The following is a 14,129-nucleotide window of genomic DNA, read 5'->3' on the forward strand; positions in this document are numbered from 1 at the left end:
CATTATTTGCATGTGATCCCGCCCCCCCCCCCCCCCTGAAAAAAAAGTTACCATGTCCAGCTATATTTTTTTGTCATACTTATGCTAATATACACCTGTGATCAGAGAAACTTACTGAGTTCTATGCAGAGAAAACCAGTGGTGGATCTGCTTGAGTTGAGTCACCACATCCTGTACAGAGAACTCAGGAAATCGAAACCTATAGGATTTATTTCACAATTAAAAAAAAACCCCATTGAGCTTCCGCATCCGTAAGAAAGTGTCATTTGTTTTCTTGCTTTGTAATGTAACTGACAAATGAGCAGGTGCAACACAATGGGACTTTTTTTTTTTTTACTTGTGAATAACCGTCTTAATTCTACATTATTCATTTCTGCCACAGTAAACGCTACATCACACACATAATTCATGTTATTCTCAACAGGGGTGATCGGTACTTAATCGGACTGATAATAGCGTGCTAATTATAGCCACAGTGAGCTGGGATTTGGAAGTACTAGCTTTTACCTAGAGATGGAGATTATTTTTTAATAAATATAATTTGTTTTCACTGCTGAACACAGAGAAAAGGTTTACTTGTTATGCAGTAACAATGAAGTAGGTTTATATACTTATTATTCCAGCAAGCATATTAAGGCCAATTATGGCTTCACACGGAGAAATAGGTTAGGGGTTATTTGTACTGGCAGTCACCAGAGACGAGGCTGTAACACTTTATTTAGTACCTTTCCAGCTCACTAACTGGATGACTGGGTGAATTTCATCTGACACTTCCTATAAAATGTAACTTCTCTGTGGCGGAATTACTGTAAAAAAAAAAAACCAAGACAAAAAGACAGAAAAAATACTGTATTTGTGTATTTAATTTGTGTTGGTCATATACCTATATTTGTCAAGAGCTGCTTTATAAAAGCCAGTACTGTACTACTTTTGGGTTTTAACAACAATGATTCATGGTGTCGTTTATGTTTGCCAGTTAAAGTCCATGATGTCCTGACATTCTGCACGGTGGACACGGAGCTATGAGTTTGCGTGTTCTCCCTGTGCGTGCGTGGGGTTACTCTACTCTGGGTACCCTGGTTCCTCCACATTCCAAAAATATGCATGCTAGGTTAATGGGAAACTCCAAATTATCCATAGGTATGAATGGGAGTGTGAATGGTTGTTTGTCTATACGTATGTGCCCTGCGATGTGTATTCCGCCTCTTGCCCAAAGTCAGTTGGGATAGGCTCCAGGATGCGACCCTGAACTTCGTTTTTTTTTTCCCATCTTGTGATGAAAACATACATACATACATACAATAAAAGTTTCTGATGGCTTTGTCTATGGTTTTCTACCATCTCAGCTCCCAGACAGACACACCAATTTGTTGAGCTCAAATTTCAGTGTCTGGCTCATCCTTCACCCCTGCACCCTAGTACTTGTAAAGCTTTCTTTTTATACTTAATTTCAACTTCATGACACAACAGCTTTTTTCTATTTGGACCATCTATTCATCTCTGTCCTCCTGCAAGGTTAAGAGTGAAACTCAAATCCTGCCTGTTGGATTCCTCAAAGTCACTGATGAAGGGAAACCCAACCCTCTGTTCGATCCACTGGGTGACATATAGTAGCTTCTTGTCTTGGAAGGCGGGGCCTATGAGCTGTAAACCAATGGGAAGGCCTTGTTTGGATAATGAAGTTGGCACAGAAACCGCAGGGAGACCTGGAGTGGACAAAAAGTGAGCTGAAGTACAATTCATGGAAAGGTGATTAGGATCTTAATGGCCGTTACTGGTTTATTTGAAGAGTATTTAACGGAGTACAAACGTTTCAGTGAAGAGAATTTCATATCCAACATTCCAACAGAGGAAACTAATAGTGAAGACAGGTATTGCCCCTTAAAACTACTGACTGAAGAATAAGATTTAGTGTTTATTCTGCATCTATTATTAAATACACATACAACGTTCCTTTCTCTCACCTGCCATGTTGGCCGGCGTGGTGAAGACATCATCCTGCGAGCTGCGTGTTCGGTTGTCTTCTTGCATGAAGTCCGAATAACGTGTGGCGTCAGAGAGAGTGGTGGGTGTCAGCAGCACGTCAACACCCGAGCTGAACACGCGCTTGAAATCATCCGCTATTAGCCGACGAACCTTCTGGGCTTTCACAAAGTAGTGCTGGTAGCTCCTGAGAAAGCGGGAATCAAAAGGTTAGAATTGTGGAGACTATTAACAAAAAAAGACATGAAAGTGATGCAAAAGAGGAAAAGACTTTCCTATTTTATTCATTTATTCAGCATTATTAAATCTATCAATCAGTAATAAATATGTAAAATAATAATAAAACTGGAGGAGGCATAAAACAAATAAATCTGGGAGCAGCGTCGTAACTTTAACAACATGTTTGATGAGATGCTTTATCGTGACGTGTATTTTCCGTTTTATTCCAAATCATTTCCTGCATTTATTTGTACCCAGCATCATAAGCCTTTAGCTTCATTGCTAATCCAAAGCAAAACAGGGCGGGGTAACAGGGCAGGGTAACAGTATGGGCGGGGCAAAATCATGTTAATTGTGTCCGGTGTGCACACAGCTTTAAGCTGTCATTTCAACATTAAACTTTGGTATCAAGGTGGGGGCCTCAAACTAGCGTCTCAAACTTGCAGCCCCTGGAGGAGTTTGAGACCCCTGATGTAAAATGTACATCTTGAGAGGACAACAAAAGCACTTTCGCTCATCTTTCTTGGCTAAGAAAATACAGAGAACGTTACTGTTATCTTACTGTTTGAGCAGGAAGTAGTTGCCAGATAATATTCTCCCTCGCACAGCATCATTGAAGCCCTCATGTCGGGTGGTAGCATACATGGCCTCAGTGGAGCTGTCTACTTGGCTACGGTGACCTTAACAAGGGTGGATAGGAATGCATGCTATCATGATCATTATAATTACAATCAAACATCTAGCTATCAATATAAAATACGAAGCCCAAATACAGATTTCCTGTGCAATTCAATGTGTGTGGCATATATACACCACGTGCTGGTTCTTACCGTACTGCAGCCCATCGAAACGGGCCATGTTAGATGCCACCTCAGCACAGCACAGGACGTGGTAACACGCAATGGAATATTGGCTGTGGGGGAGGGACACTTGCTCCACTCGTGCGCCTGCTTTCTCAAACATGTCAGCGACACGGCTCCACTGTGCGACAGTCTCCTCAGATAGTCCCGGGGCGTGGAACTCCTGGACCCAGAGGGGAAGAACACACGGTTTCATTAATATTAGGGGTGTCAAAAGATTAACACATGACAAAATATCTCGTTCAGAAAAACTGTCTCACAGGCACTAGGACTGGGATAATAATAAATAAAAATAATAAATGAGGGCGGCAAGGCGGTCTAGTGGTTAGCACGCAGACCTCACAGCTAGGAGACCGGGGTTCAATTCCACCCTCTGCCATCTCTGTGTGGAGTTTGCATGTTCTCCCCGTGCATGCGTGGGTTTTCTCCGGATACTCCGGTTTCCTCCCACATTCCAAAAACATGTTAAGTTAATTGGCGACTCCAAATTGTCCATAGGTATGAATGTGAGTGTGAATGGTTGTTTGTCTATATGTGCCCTGTGATTGGCTGGCGACCAGTCCAGGGTGTACCCCGCCTCACGCCCGAAAACAGCTGGGATAGGCTCCAGCACCCCCACGACCCTCATGAGGAAAAAGCGGTAGAAAATGAATGAATGAAAATCAGCTCAATAATTTTGCTGGCTTCGACGTACACATACAGTATTGCCATGTTTTAAGTGCCAAAACCTCACATTCCTCAAAGACTTGGTTATTATTCTCCTGCTGTATTACAGAAAATGGGATATGGTTGACATTTTTGTGAGAAAAGTCGCTTGGATTTGTATTTCATGACTTCCATGTTGGTATAACAAAATTTAACTAACCTTTGGAATGCCAACGCAGAGGTTTTTGACGTCAAAATCTTCCAGCAGTTCTGCCGGCGATGGAGGAGGAGGAACTGTTGTGGAGTCTCGTGTGTCGAGGCCTTGGAGGATATCTGTGTGATGCATCACAACAAGGTAAAGTAAAACATCTGTGACATATACAATACATAAACCATAACCACATTGGGTAACTTTATATGTTGAAAAAGATATCACATGAATGAGAAAAAGCTACTGATAATGAATACTTTATCGTGAAATTTAATTAAAGTAAAGCATATTGTACTGATATGACCCTGGCTAATGTAACCAAGTCATATTATGCGTTAAAACAGTTCTTAAACTACCTAAGACAATGGCGGCATCACTGGCTGTGCGTGTCAGAATGCCTGGGACGTCAAAGGAGTTGACCAGAGGTATGAGGCCGTGTCTAGACAGCAGTCCGTAGGTTGGCTTCAAAGCCACAACCCCACAAAGCGCTCCTGGGTTACGAGTAGAACCACCTGTGTCCGACCCTAAAGCCCTGCCAGGAACACCATATTACAATCACTCTGATTCACTTTTAATCTTGAGACTGAACCAAGTAAAACCTCACAGATAGCTAGTGAAGGACGCCACCGCTGCAGCGCTTCCACCTGAACTTCCTCCGGTGATGACCCAGTCTGTGTCTGGTACCGCTCCTGTTCGCTCATGGTAGGGAGCAGCGTAGCTCCAGGGGTTCCTCACTGGTCCAAATACACCATCAGTACTGCCTGACCTGGGAAACAAAGACTGCTAAAATAAATAACAGCATCTATCTGTGGTGTTTGGTTGCTACAAAAGCTGCAATGTAAGGAAAAGAAACTTCTATAGCAGGGGTCTTAAACTCACGGCCGTGGAGTTTGAATGTGGGACGCTAGTTTGAGGCCCCCGCCTTGATATGAAAGTTTAATTTGTTTTTTGATTTGCTTATTTATTTTTCCATCTTATTTTGTGTTGAAAAATAACAATTAACAGTAAACATTTATTTAATAATTTAATAATGAATAAAAATTAATTTGTTCATTTGTTTTTTGATTTGCTTATTTATTTTTCCATCTTATTTTGTGTTGAAAAATAAAAATAACATTAAACATTTATTTAATAATTTAATAATAAATAAGTTAATTTGTTAATTTGTTTCACTTGTTTTTTGATTTGCTTATTTATTTGTCCATCTTATTTTGTGTCGAAAAATAAAAATTAACATTAAACATTAATTTAATAATAAATAAAATTAATTTATAATAATTATAATAAATTATTATAATTTAATGTTTTATCAGAGCTTTTGCAAAGAACCAAAGCACTGAAAAAGTGGGGGGTATAACAGAATCATTAAGACTATTATATTATAGTATATATTTATTAATATTTAATATTTTTATTTATTTATATATATATATAAAGTATATATATACATTTTTTTTAACTTGATGCGGCCCAGCCTCACCCAGACCCTAGCTCCAGTGGCCCCCCGGTAAATTGAGTTCTATAGATTACAGCAAAGCTCATACCCCATAGCAAACTCATCCATGTTGGTCTTCCCAAGAAGAACAGCTCCTTGGTCCAAAAGCTTTTGCACCACTGTAGCATTGTACGGTGGAGTATAGTCTGAAACAAAAACAATCCCAACAATAGAGATCATTTAGTACAATGATATGATCAGACACATGAAATAAACTACATTGTATGCATTTGTATACCTTTTAACATCATTGAAGCGCATGTTGTCTTGATGTTCTTTGTGCTGAAGTTGTCTTTGACTGCAAAAGGAACTCCATCCAGAGGTCCTTTTAGAGCACCTAAAGAACAACCCACATGATTGTTATTAATGTGCAAGTGGACCTCGGTTAACAACACACTGTCATTAATTACTTAAATACAATATTTGCATATGTGGGGCTGAAACATACACAGACGGTCAATGTTTCCCCCACGCTCCATCTCCACCCTTTGACCCAGTCTCAAAGAAAAGGAAAGTCATCACCATAGAAGCGAAACCAGACATCACAAAAACATGCTCTGGCATGCCTAGTATTGTTGAACATGGTAAACTGACAATGATAAATTGCATTTTTGATTACTGTTTCATTTATGGTTTACAAAGGTACTTGTTACAATATGATACACAGATACTTCATTCACCTTGCTGGTGTCTGGTCTCCGCTTCTTGGGCCTGCTTCAGTGCCTGTTCTTCGGTAACCGTTATGTAAGCATTTAGATGTTCTGTTTGCTTGATCCGATTCAGGCACTTCCTACACAGCTCAATTGGAGAAATCTTTCCCTCTCTGAGTGCAACGGAAACCTAGAAAATAAAAAGAACTATCATTGTAGTAAAGTTATACTGTAATTGTAACTGGCCCATTCAGGCAGAAAGTAAATATTTTGAATCATAGTTTGTGGCAAAGTACATATAAATCCAGCCCACACGTTGTATAACTCTAACATACATCGTCATCATAAAATGTAATTCATAAATGATAAACAAGATTTAAGATAAAGCCACACTTACCTCTCGTAATGTGAGGTTGAGCATATTTTCGAACTTGAAGGCACATAGTGTCAAATCAACAACCTTCATACGACGTGCGGCACCAGAGGGCTGCCATGTTTGTTTGAAAACTCCTGCAATGCAACAACGCTTTGTTCCATTGGCTCATGATTGAGCAATCTTGGCAAGGATTGGTGGAGGGTCTGCGCTTGGGAACTTTCAGGAAGTGGTTGATTTTAGATGAGCAGGTCTTTTTGACAGGACGAATAGCTTAATTTTCGTTCTAGGTGTATTTGCGCGAAAGGAAAATGTTTACAGTAAGAAAGAAGTCGGGTGTTAAAAAACTGTGATTAATTTACAGGTTTAGTCTCCACTTTCTAAAAGATATTTCATTCATTGAATATTTTCTCACTTGAAACATGGCAGTGCGCAGGTTGTTTCGCCGCAACATTTCAACTCCGGCTTTTAGATTTTTCAACACCTCCAACTGCTGCAGGACTGTCATGCCTGCATGGGTGATTGATAAATATGGAGGCAATGATGTCTTACGACTGAGCAAAAATGCCAGTTTCCCAGTCATCAGCTACCCCAATGAGGTTATTGTCAAGGTGTTTGCTGCAGGACTCAACCCCATTGACGTTAGCATGAGAGGTGAGTTACAAGTTTTTGGTTTTAATATTAAAATATTGGCTGGCGACCTGTCCGGTTTGTACCCCTACTATCGGCAAAGTCAGCTGGGATAGGCTCCAGCATACTCCTGCGACCCTAATGAGGATAAGCGGCATCGAAAATGTATATTTGTAACGTGACAGCAAAACAGATTTCTCACGTGTTGTCACTTCCGTCCACATGCCCGCCTTTTTTTTATAGCTGTCTCGGGCAATGCCTGTAACATAAACTCCAAATCCCATATTATTTTAATAATCTGTAACAAGCATTACCTGAGACTATGAAAAGGGGGATTTATGTGTCTTTTGACCTTGGGCAAAGGTAATATTACAACATTTTTCTCATAAATGTATTCTCATTAATTGCCTTCAAGAAAAGTCGGATTAAAAAATATTCCTCACTGAATACAGTACCTCTTCCATGCTAGGTGGTTATGGCGCTGCATCACTGTCTATGAAGAGAGACCCTCTGAACATCAATCAAGCGGGCACGGAGTTTCCCCTCATCCTGGGTAGGGATGTGTCTGGGGTCATCATGGAGTGTGGCCTGGATGTAAAGTACTTTAGAGAAAGGGATGAGGTATAAACAAAGTCATATGTTTATGATAAGACACCTAGTTTGTGATAAGGAGTACGTACTATATGAACCAGGGCCATATTGTTTTTTAATCTACAAGATGAATCAGATTGATTCACTGGCATTGGTAAACACATCTAGCAGTTGTTGCTGTCCAATTAAAACCATGTACCTGTATTTAGGTGTGGGCTGCCATCCCACCATGGAAGCAAGGCAGCTTGGCTGAGTTTGTGGTCCTGAGTGCCAACGAGGTAAGGATCATGTTGACGATGTAACATGTTTTGAAATAAGAGACGTCTGTGTTGGTACCTCACGGTCAGGTGTCCCTCAAACCAAAGTCACTGAGCCACACAGAGGCTGCAGCCATCCCTTACGTGGCAACCACCGCCTGGTCGGCGCTCGTCAACACAGGAGGGCTCACTAAAGACAACTGTGCCAACAAGCGGTGAGTGAACCCAAAAAGATATATATATACTTCTTCGTGACTTTGTGATATTGTAGAAAAAGTGTATTAGTACTATGAACCTTTGCTCTGCCAGTATTGTCACTGATAAAGATAAACAACAACAAAAAACAATGGCTTTTGTTGACCTTTTTCTTCTTCCTCACAGTATTTTGATCCTTGGAGGTTCTGGGGGAGTAGGAACATTTGCCATCCAGGTAAAGAAAGTTACTGATTGCAATATAGTCTTCCGTCGCTACATCATCGTTTCAATATCGCTCTCTCATTCTATCGCATTAAAACAAAATTCATTAAATGAAGAGCTTGCAACCAAAAGGCGCTAAATCCAATTTTCACTAAGTTGCATGTTTTTCATGAGTTTAATAGACCTCTGTCATGTGTATCCAAATCACATATTTTGGTCTTGAAATCATTTTAAAAAATATGAAAAAAAGTGATATGAAATTTATGCTTTCAACCAAAAGGCGCTATTTCCATTTCAGATTTCAACCAAAAGGAGCTAAATCCCTTTCTTTAGTCTTTATTCTGAAATTTCCCATCTATTGATAATCTGACCAATGAGAGAGAATAATACAATTGGCACTGCACATACAGAAAGCCAGTATCAGTGCGCATTCTGTTTTGTTTGTGTACATTTTGATCGAATACGAAGTCGCAAAAATACTGCAATTTATACAATCCTAGTGCAGTTTTACCATGAATGAGCTAGCTGATATAACAAATAACCCAAGGAAAAGACAATACATGGTGTGTGCAGGATTTTTATAGCATGCATTTTTATGACCTATATTGATAGCTCTTTCATTTGCAATATAGACCAAATAGATTGATATGTGCGTAATTAAAAATCATTGATTTTCTCGAAATCAGTCAAAATGGATTTAGCGTCTTTTGGTTGCAAGCTCTTCAAATACTAAATGATCACTGTTTTGTAATCAAAAATAATAAAAGACTAGTTATATGTAGTATTCTAGTTGCTAGGCATCAGTAATGTTAAATTGATGACACATGGAGTCAGCCATGTCTTGTCCGAATTGACACAGCTCTCCTCCCATTCCGTGTGGAAATGGTACGTTTTTGGCTTTCACTTTTGTGACAAACGAGGTACGGCTGTACACGTTTTATTGGATGTAGTATATATCTGTACTGTACAGTGGATTTAGCAAAAACGAAGCACAAAGGATTGATAGTATTTTGGTTTAAGTTGGAGTAAATGAACTCACATTAAGCTATAAAATAATCTAAAATAAACCCTCAAAATAGGGTAGAATTGAACTTGGGTGTCCTTGCTGTGTGGCCTGTGCACTAACCTCTGGTCCATCATGCATAAATATTTGTATTTCATTCTAAGATGCTGAAGGCGTGGGGAGCCCATGTGACCGTCACATGCTCCCAGAATGCAGAGCGGTTAGTCAGGGAGCTTGGAGCAGACCATGTAGTGGACTACACAAACGGACCTGTCGAGGTGCCACTTGCCGCCCTGGAAAAGTGAGAGACTCCCATGAAAGCGCACATATTCAATAGAATTTGGGTCTTCCCTCTATTCTATTATCCCCCTCTGATATGACCCCTCTCTTCATCCCATCATCCTCCGCCTCGTCATCATGAAGGTTTGACCTGGTCCTGGATAATATCGGGGGCGACACAGAACGCTGGGCATTGAATCTGCTCAAGCCTTGGAGTGGTGCCAAGTATGTGACCCTGGTTACCCCCTTTCTCCAGAACACTGACACCCTGGGGGTCGCTGATGGGATGCTACAGACGGCTGCTACTGTGACCAGCAAGGCTCTGAAGGTAGGAAAAGGCAAATGAACCTGAAGGGAACATGTTAGATAATTCCCAAACACACACAAATACACCAAAGTCAAGTCATTCCCTTAGTAAGGCGCCCCAAAATTACATAAACATTATGTTTCTTCACATAATACCTCAAAGTACTATTTTAGTTTAGTCTTTATGACTTTTGACTTTGCTACAGCACCTTGTTAAGGGGGTCCACTACCGCTGGGGATTCTTTGCACCAAGTGGTCCAGCATTGGATGAAATCAGGGATATGGTGGATGCAGGACAGGTATGAATCACTCACTTTGATTGCAACATACATAAAGAAATATGTGGCATGGCAGTACCATTTGTCCATTCTGAGAGGCAAGCATATGATATTGTGCATAATAAAACAGATACAAATTATAGATTACACTGCTTGTTGTTCATATAAATTTGTAGTTGCAGTCCAGATATCTTATTATGGATGCAAGTATTATATTTGTCAGTTTATGGATGCATGACTCACACTTCCTGTGTTGGCTCCTTGTCAGATCCACGCAGTAGTAGAAGAGACCTTCAATTTCTCACACGTTCGTCAGGCCTTCGAGAAGATGGAGAAGGGTCATGCCCGAGGAAAGACTGTAGTCCAAATTAAAACAGGGACAGACAATGTGTAGCACTAACGACGATGGATGAGGTCACTGAAGTCTCATCGTGTTTGACTGATTTGACTGATGAAATTGTGTTAAAGACTATTTAAACTTGATATATGCTTGAAAATAAAATAGCAATTTGTATTTTTACCACTACACAGTCTATGATAGATTATTATACATTAGCATTGAGCAACAGTTTTAAATACTGTATGTTTTATTGCAGCTTCACATACATGGTGATAAATATCATACACTGACCCACAATTCATCATTGGCGACCAGAACCAGCTGACCCATAAGGCAAGGCTGTATAGGCAAATGCTAAAGGCATGATGGCCTCCAGGAGGCGCCAAAAATCAGGAAACAAATCCATCCATCCACTCTCACCCAGGTTTGGACATGGTTCTGACCTACAGTAAATACTAATACTAATTGTCAGGTGTTAACTGGTGACTATACGCACAAATACACTTGTTATTCCCATCCATTTTCTATGGCGCGAATCCTCACTAGGGTGACAGGGTATGATGGAGCCTATCCTAGTTGACTTTTGGGCGAGAGGCGGGGTACACCCTGGACTGGTCGCCAGCCAATCACAGGGCACATATAGACAAACAACCATTCACACTCACATTCATACCTATGGACAATTTGGAGTCACCAATTAACCTAGCATGTTTTTGGAATGTGGGAGGAAACCCACGCACAGGGGAGAACATGCAAACTACAAGCAGAGAATCGAACCCAGGTCTTCCCGATCTCCAACATGCTAACCACTCATCCACCGTGCGGCCACACCTGTTAAACATCCGGTATAAATAAAAGGACTGTTTTCACCCACCACAGTTGCTGAAGCAAGCTTAATCTAATCTGTTGTCTTTTCCTGTAAGAGGTGGCCACAGCATGGTTAGCTTGGTTTTTACACTGGATGTTCTTCCTGATGCAACCCTTCCATTTCTTCGTCTTGGGACCAGCACTGGACATCTCCAATGGCTGGATGTTGGGGCTTTGGCAGGGAATCAAAGATGCATAGTTTGCAGGAAATTGGGCATCGTTTTACATGCCTAAAATGATACAACAGAATAGAAAGAGTAGTGTCTTTTATGTTGACATATTTACAACAGATAAAAAGAGCATGACTTAAAATGGACAACCTTAAGCACAGTGAGTGTTAAAACTGTCAAAATAGTGTCAAAAACGGAACATGAATAGCAAATCTTAGGAGTGGAGACTTCATCACACCCATCAACATGAGGAAATAACACCTTGTATTGGAAAAGTACCATAAAGTAGAGAGAGGAGGTTTGCAGCATTGAACCAGGGCTGACAAGGTACTGTATGAAATGAATATCTACAAGACTAAAAAACAAACAAACAAACAATACGCATCCAATCAAGTAGAAGTATTAAGTTAACATTTAATGGAAAACCAGAACACGGTGACCCTCCTTAACAAGGGTCCAAATGCTACAAGAGTGCAGAGTGTTTGTGCAAAGTTCCACTCAGAGCCTGTCTGAGTGGTGGGAGTCCACGCCAGAAAAGGGTCGCTCATGTCACAAGATCTCCAGTGTCCATCTTTGGTTTGGTTTTCCCTCCTCAAACGTGTTGAGGATCACTTGGTTCTTGTCGTACTGATGACCTCCTGTGACACACACCATAACTTTAGTATGTAAAGAATGTAATGAAAATATGCCATAGAAGGTCATGGAGTGTGCAACTATCTGTAGGGTAAATAATGATGCAAAGAAAAGTGATCCAAATCCATGTCAAAATAGTACATAAAGACAATGAAGTCTGACCTTTGACCTCTAAGACCAGGTCCGGTTGAAAGTGGCTGCGTACTAGACCATCCGAGGTGATGTTCCACAGCTGGTTGTCTTTGCCTCTCTCCGGGGACACACACAGTCGACTGCCTGCCATCACCACGTTGCCTGTAGTCTCCAGGCAACAGTCCTCTGCCAGCTGGAAGTAAACAGGAAGTAGTGCACTGAGGTAAGTTATTGACAATCTGATTCCTCAACTACATTGAGGCAAACTAGATTACTGTACACGAGTATGAAAAATATGGCCAACATTTGTTTTGTGGGTTTAACCATTTCTGGGATACCCATTGCATCAGTACAAAAGACATCCTGCTGAAAAGGGAAAGCCTAAAATAACTCTAATGCTATTTCCTGCTAACACAATGAAGTTTAAAAAAGAAAATGCTTTTCCAATACACTTTCAAATATTGAATAATTGTGGGATTTGTGTTGTAGTGCTTGAAATGATCACTAGTTTGCAACAAATCCGACTAAATATTGTCATTATCAAAAATATTAAACATGCATAAACCTGTAGCTTAGTCATCACATCCATTGTTCTGGTTTATTGCATAATACATGACTTTAATGAGATACATTTATTTTGCTTGTGCAACTTGAAAGTATGAAGACCCATTCTCTTTCAATAGCAAGTATACTGAATCAACCAGTCGCACTGGAAAAGCTTGAAAAGTGCTTGAATTTGATTTGGCATTAGAATTTGTCTTTATGGAAATCTGCTAAGTCGAAGGTCTTGAGCTTTAACAGCATTGCTAGTGATTCTCTAATATATTAATGTATATCATAGTGTATACTGTAGCTGTGCACCTTGCAGGTAAGCTGTCCATCACGATAAAGCCAGATTTGCTCCACACCATCCGTGTCCTCCACAGCATGCACCCTCATCAGCTGGATATCTTCCAGAGCCCCCATCAATGACATCACACATCCCGTCTCCTTATTCCGTAAGCGGATACAAATCTGTTTCTGTTGGTCAGAAGCATCAGCAACATTTTTTTTCAAATTTTTCAAATTATTTTCATCCAGAGAGCACTGCCTGCTTTCATACCTGCAACAAAGGACGCAGTGATCCGATTCCTTTCCACCCGCTGAACTTGCACCAGTCAACCACTTGTCCTGGCTGGAGCAGAAGCTGTCGACCGCGGTAGTTGCTGCCTTCATACAAAACCCACCTGTAAGATATATATACTCGCTTAAGATACTGGACATTGTGCGAATAGTGACAACTTTTTATTTAGCTGGGCTCCCCCATTAATAGTTCCTCACATATTCGGCACAATTATTACTTTTAATAAGACAAGGCAGATGCTGCCATGCTTAAGCTCAGCTCGCACCATTTAACAGAATGTCATGGGGCCCTGTCAGAACCTTAGCAGGATGAGGAACATTAAAAATCCTTTGGAATGCTCTCCTTTACTGTTTCTCACCTTTGCAACAGATTTCGGATCCTCATATTTGTCAGTTAATGTATATGCCACTAAACCATACAATTGAAAACAACCTTCTAGTACATACAGTATACATAAAGAACTAATTGAGTACGTACTTTCCTCCTTCCACCACCAGGGAGCGTATGTGAGCCTCCAAGCCTGCCTGGTGCAGGTTCACGGCCCCATTCGTCAGCACCGCCCTCCGCCCTCTACAACCTAACTTGCTGAACAGCAGAATGGAGGGCATCGACAACTCCTAAACAAGGGAGCTTCATTACTCACATGAAGGATGACACAATCCTTCAG

At 40.7% G+C, this 14,129-nt stretch overlaps 3 protein-coding genes across 6 annotated transcripts in view; 1 reads left to right on the forward strand and 2 right to left on the reverse strand.

Moving 5' to 3' along the window:
* Window positions 1-41: 41 nt before the first annotated feature.
* On the reverse strand, window positions 42-7,185 carry qrsl1 (glutaminyl-tRNA amidotransferase subunit QRSL1). 2 transcript variants are annotated; one of them, XM_058090006.1, is made up of 11 exons: window positions 6,461-7,185; window positions 6,094-6,253; window positions 5,652-5,750; window positions 5,463-5,559; window positions 4,523-4,684; window positions 4,275-4,450; window positions 3,928-4,040; window positions 3,033-3,225; window positions 2,765-2,882; window positions 1,965-2,170; window positions 42-1,706 (listed from the first exon to the last, which is right to left on the reverse strand). In XM_058090006.1, the coding sequence occupies exons 1-11, from the start codon at window positions 6,527-6,529 to the stop codon at window positions 1,495-1,497; spliced, it is 1,605 nt and encodes a 534-aa protein (XP_057945989.1). In that variant the 5' UTR covers window positions 6,530-7,185; the 3' UTR covers window positions 42-1,494. The 2 variants fall into 2 exon arrangements, with proteins under 2 accessions (XP_057945989.1, XP_057945990.1); XM_058090007.1 differs by lacking the exons at window positions 6,094-6,253; window positions 6,461-7,185 and adding an exon at window positions 5,862-6,075.
* rtn4ip1 (reticulon 4 interacting protein 1) lies at window positions 6,587-10,732 on the forward strand. Its single transcript, XM_058090008.1, has 9 exons — window positions 6,587-7,090; window positions 7,536-7,687; window positions 7,867-7,935; window positions 8,005-8,129; window positions 8,296-8,344; window positions 9,499-9,635; window positions 9,758-9,941; window positions 10,126-10,218; window positions 10,466-10,732. The coding sequence occupies exons 1-9, from the start codon at window positions 6,859-6,861 to the stop codon at window positions 10,589-10,591; spliced, it is 1,167 nt and encodes a 388-aa protein (XP_057945991.1). The 5' UTR covers window positions 6,587-6,858; the 3' UTR covers window positions 10,592-10,732.
* Window positions 10,733-11,968: 1,236 nt separating this feature from the next.
* crybg1a (crystallin beta-gamma domain containing 1a) overlaps window positions 11,969-14,129 on the reverse strand; it is a 31,867-nt gene continuing 29,706 nt past the window's right edge. For all 3 annotated transcript variants that reach the window (XM_058089998.1, XM_058089999.1, XM_058090000.1), the window contains 5 exons: window positions 13,940-14,079; window positions 13,442-13,565; window positions 13,201-13,359; window positions 12,370-12,532; window positions 11,969-12,212 (listed from right to left, as the gene is read on the reverse strand). In XM_058089998.1, coding sequence (XP_057945981.1) covers window positions 12,124-12,212; window positions 12,370-12,532; window positions 13,201-13,359; window positions 13,442-13,565; window positions 13,940-14,079 — 675 coding nt within the window. In that variant the 3' untranslated portion in view covers window positions 11,969-12,123. The remainder of the gene's footprint in view (window positions 12,213-12,369; window positions 12,533-13,200; window positions 13,360-13,441; window positions 13,566-13,939; window positions 14,080-14,129) is intronic.

This window comes from Doryrhamphus excisus, chromosome 13 (assembly GCF_030265055.1).
Source record: "Doryrhamphus excisus isolate RoL2022-K1 chromosome 13, RoL_Dexc_1.0, whole genome shotgun sequence".
NCBI lineage: Eukaryota > Metazoa > Chordata > Actinopteri > Syngnathiformes > Syngnathidae > Doryrhamphus > Doryrhamphus excisus.

Excerpts from the sequence above, each read along its gene's own strand:
- qrsl1 (XM_058090006.1), bottom strand. The coding sequence starts at position 6,529 with ATGAAGGTTGTTGATTTGACACTATGTGCCTTCAAGTTCGAAAATATG. Across the intron at positions 5,751-6,093 it reads GGAGACCAGACACCAGCAAG|GTGCTCTAAAAGGACCTCTG; the intron begins GTGAATGAAGTA and ends GTTGTTCTTTAG. Across the intron at positions 1,707-1,964 it reads CACGCCGGCCAACATGGCAG|GTCTCCCTGCGGTTTCTGTG; the intron begins GTGAGAGAAAGG and ends TGTCCACTCCAG.
- rtn4ip1 (XM_058090008.1), top strand. The coding sequence starts at position 6,859 with ATGGCAGTGCGCAGGTTGTTTCGCCGCAACATTTCAACTCCGGCTTTT. Across the intron at positions 7,936-8,004 it reads TGGTCCTGAGTGCCAACGAG|GTGTCCCTCAAACCAAAGTC; the intron begins GTAAGGATCATG and ends CCTCACGGTCAG. Across the intron at positions 10,219-10,465 it reads ATATGGTGGATGCAGGACAG|ATCCACGCAGTAGTAGAAGA; the intron begins GTATGAATCACT and ends GCTCCTTGTCAG.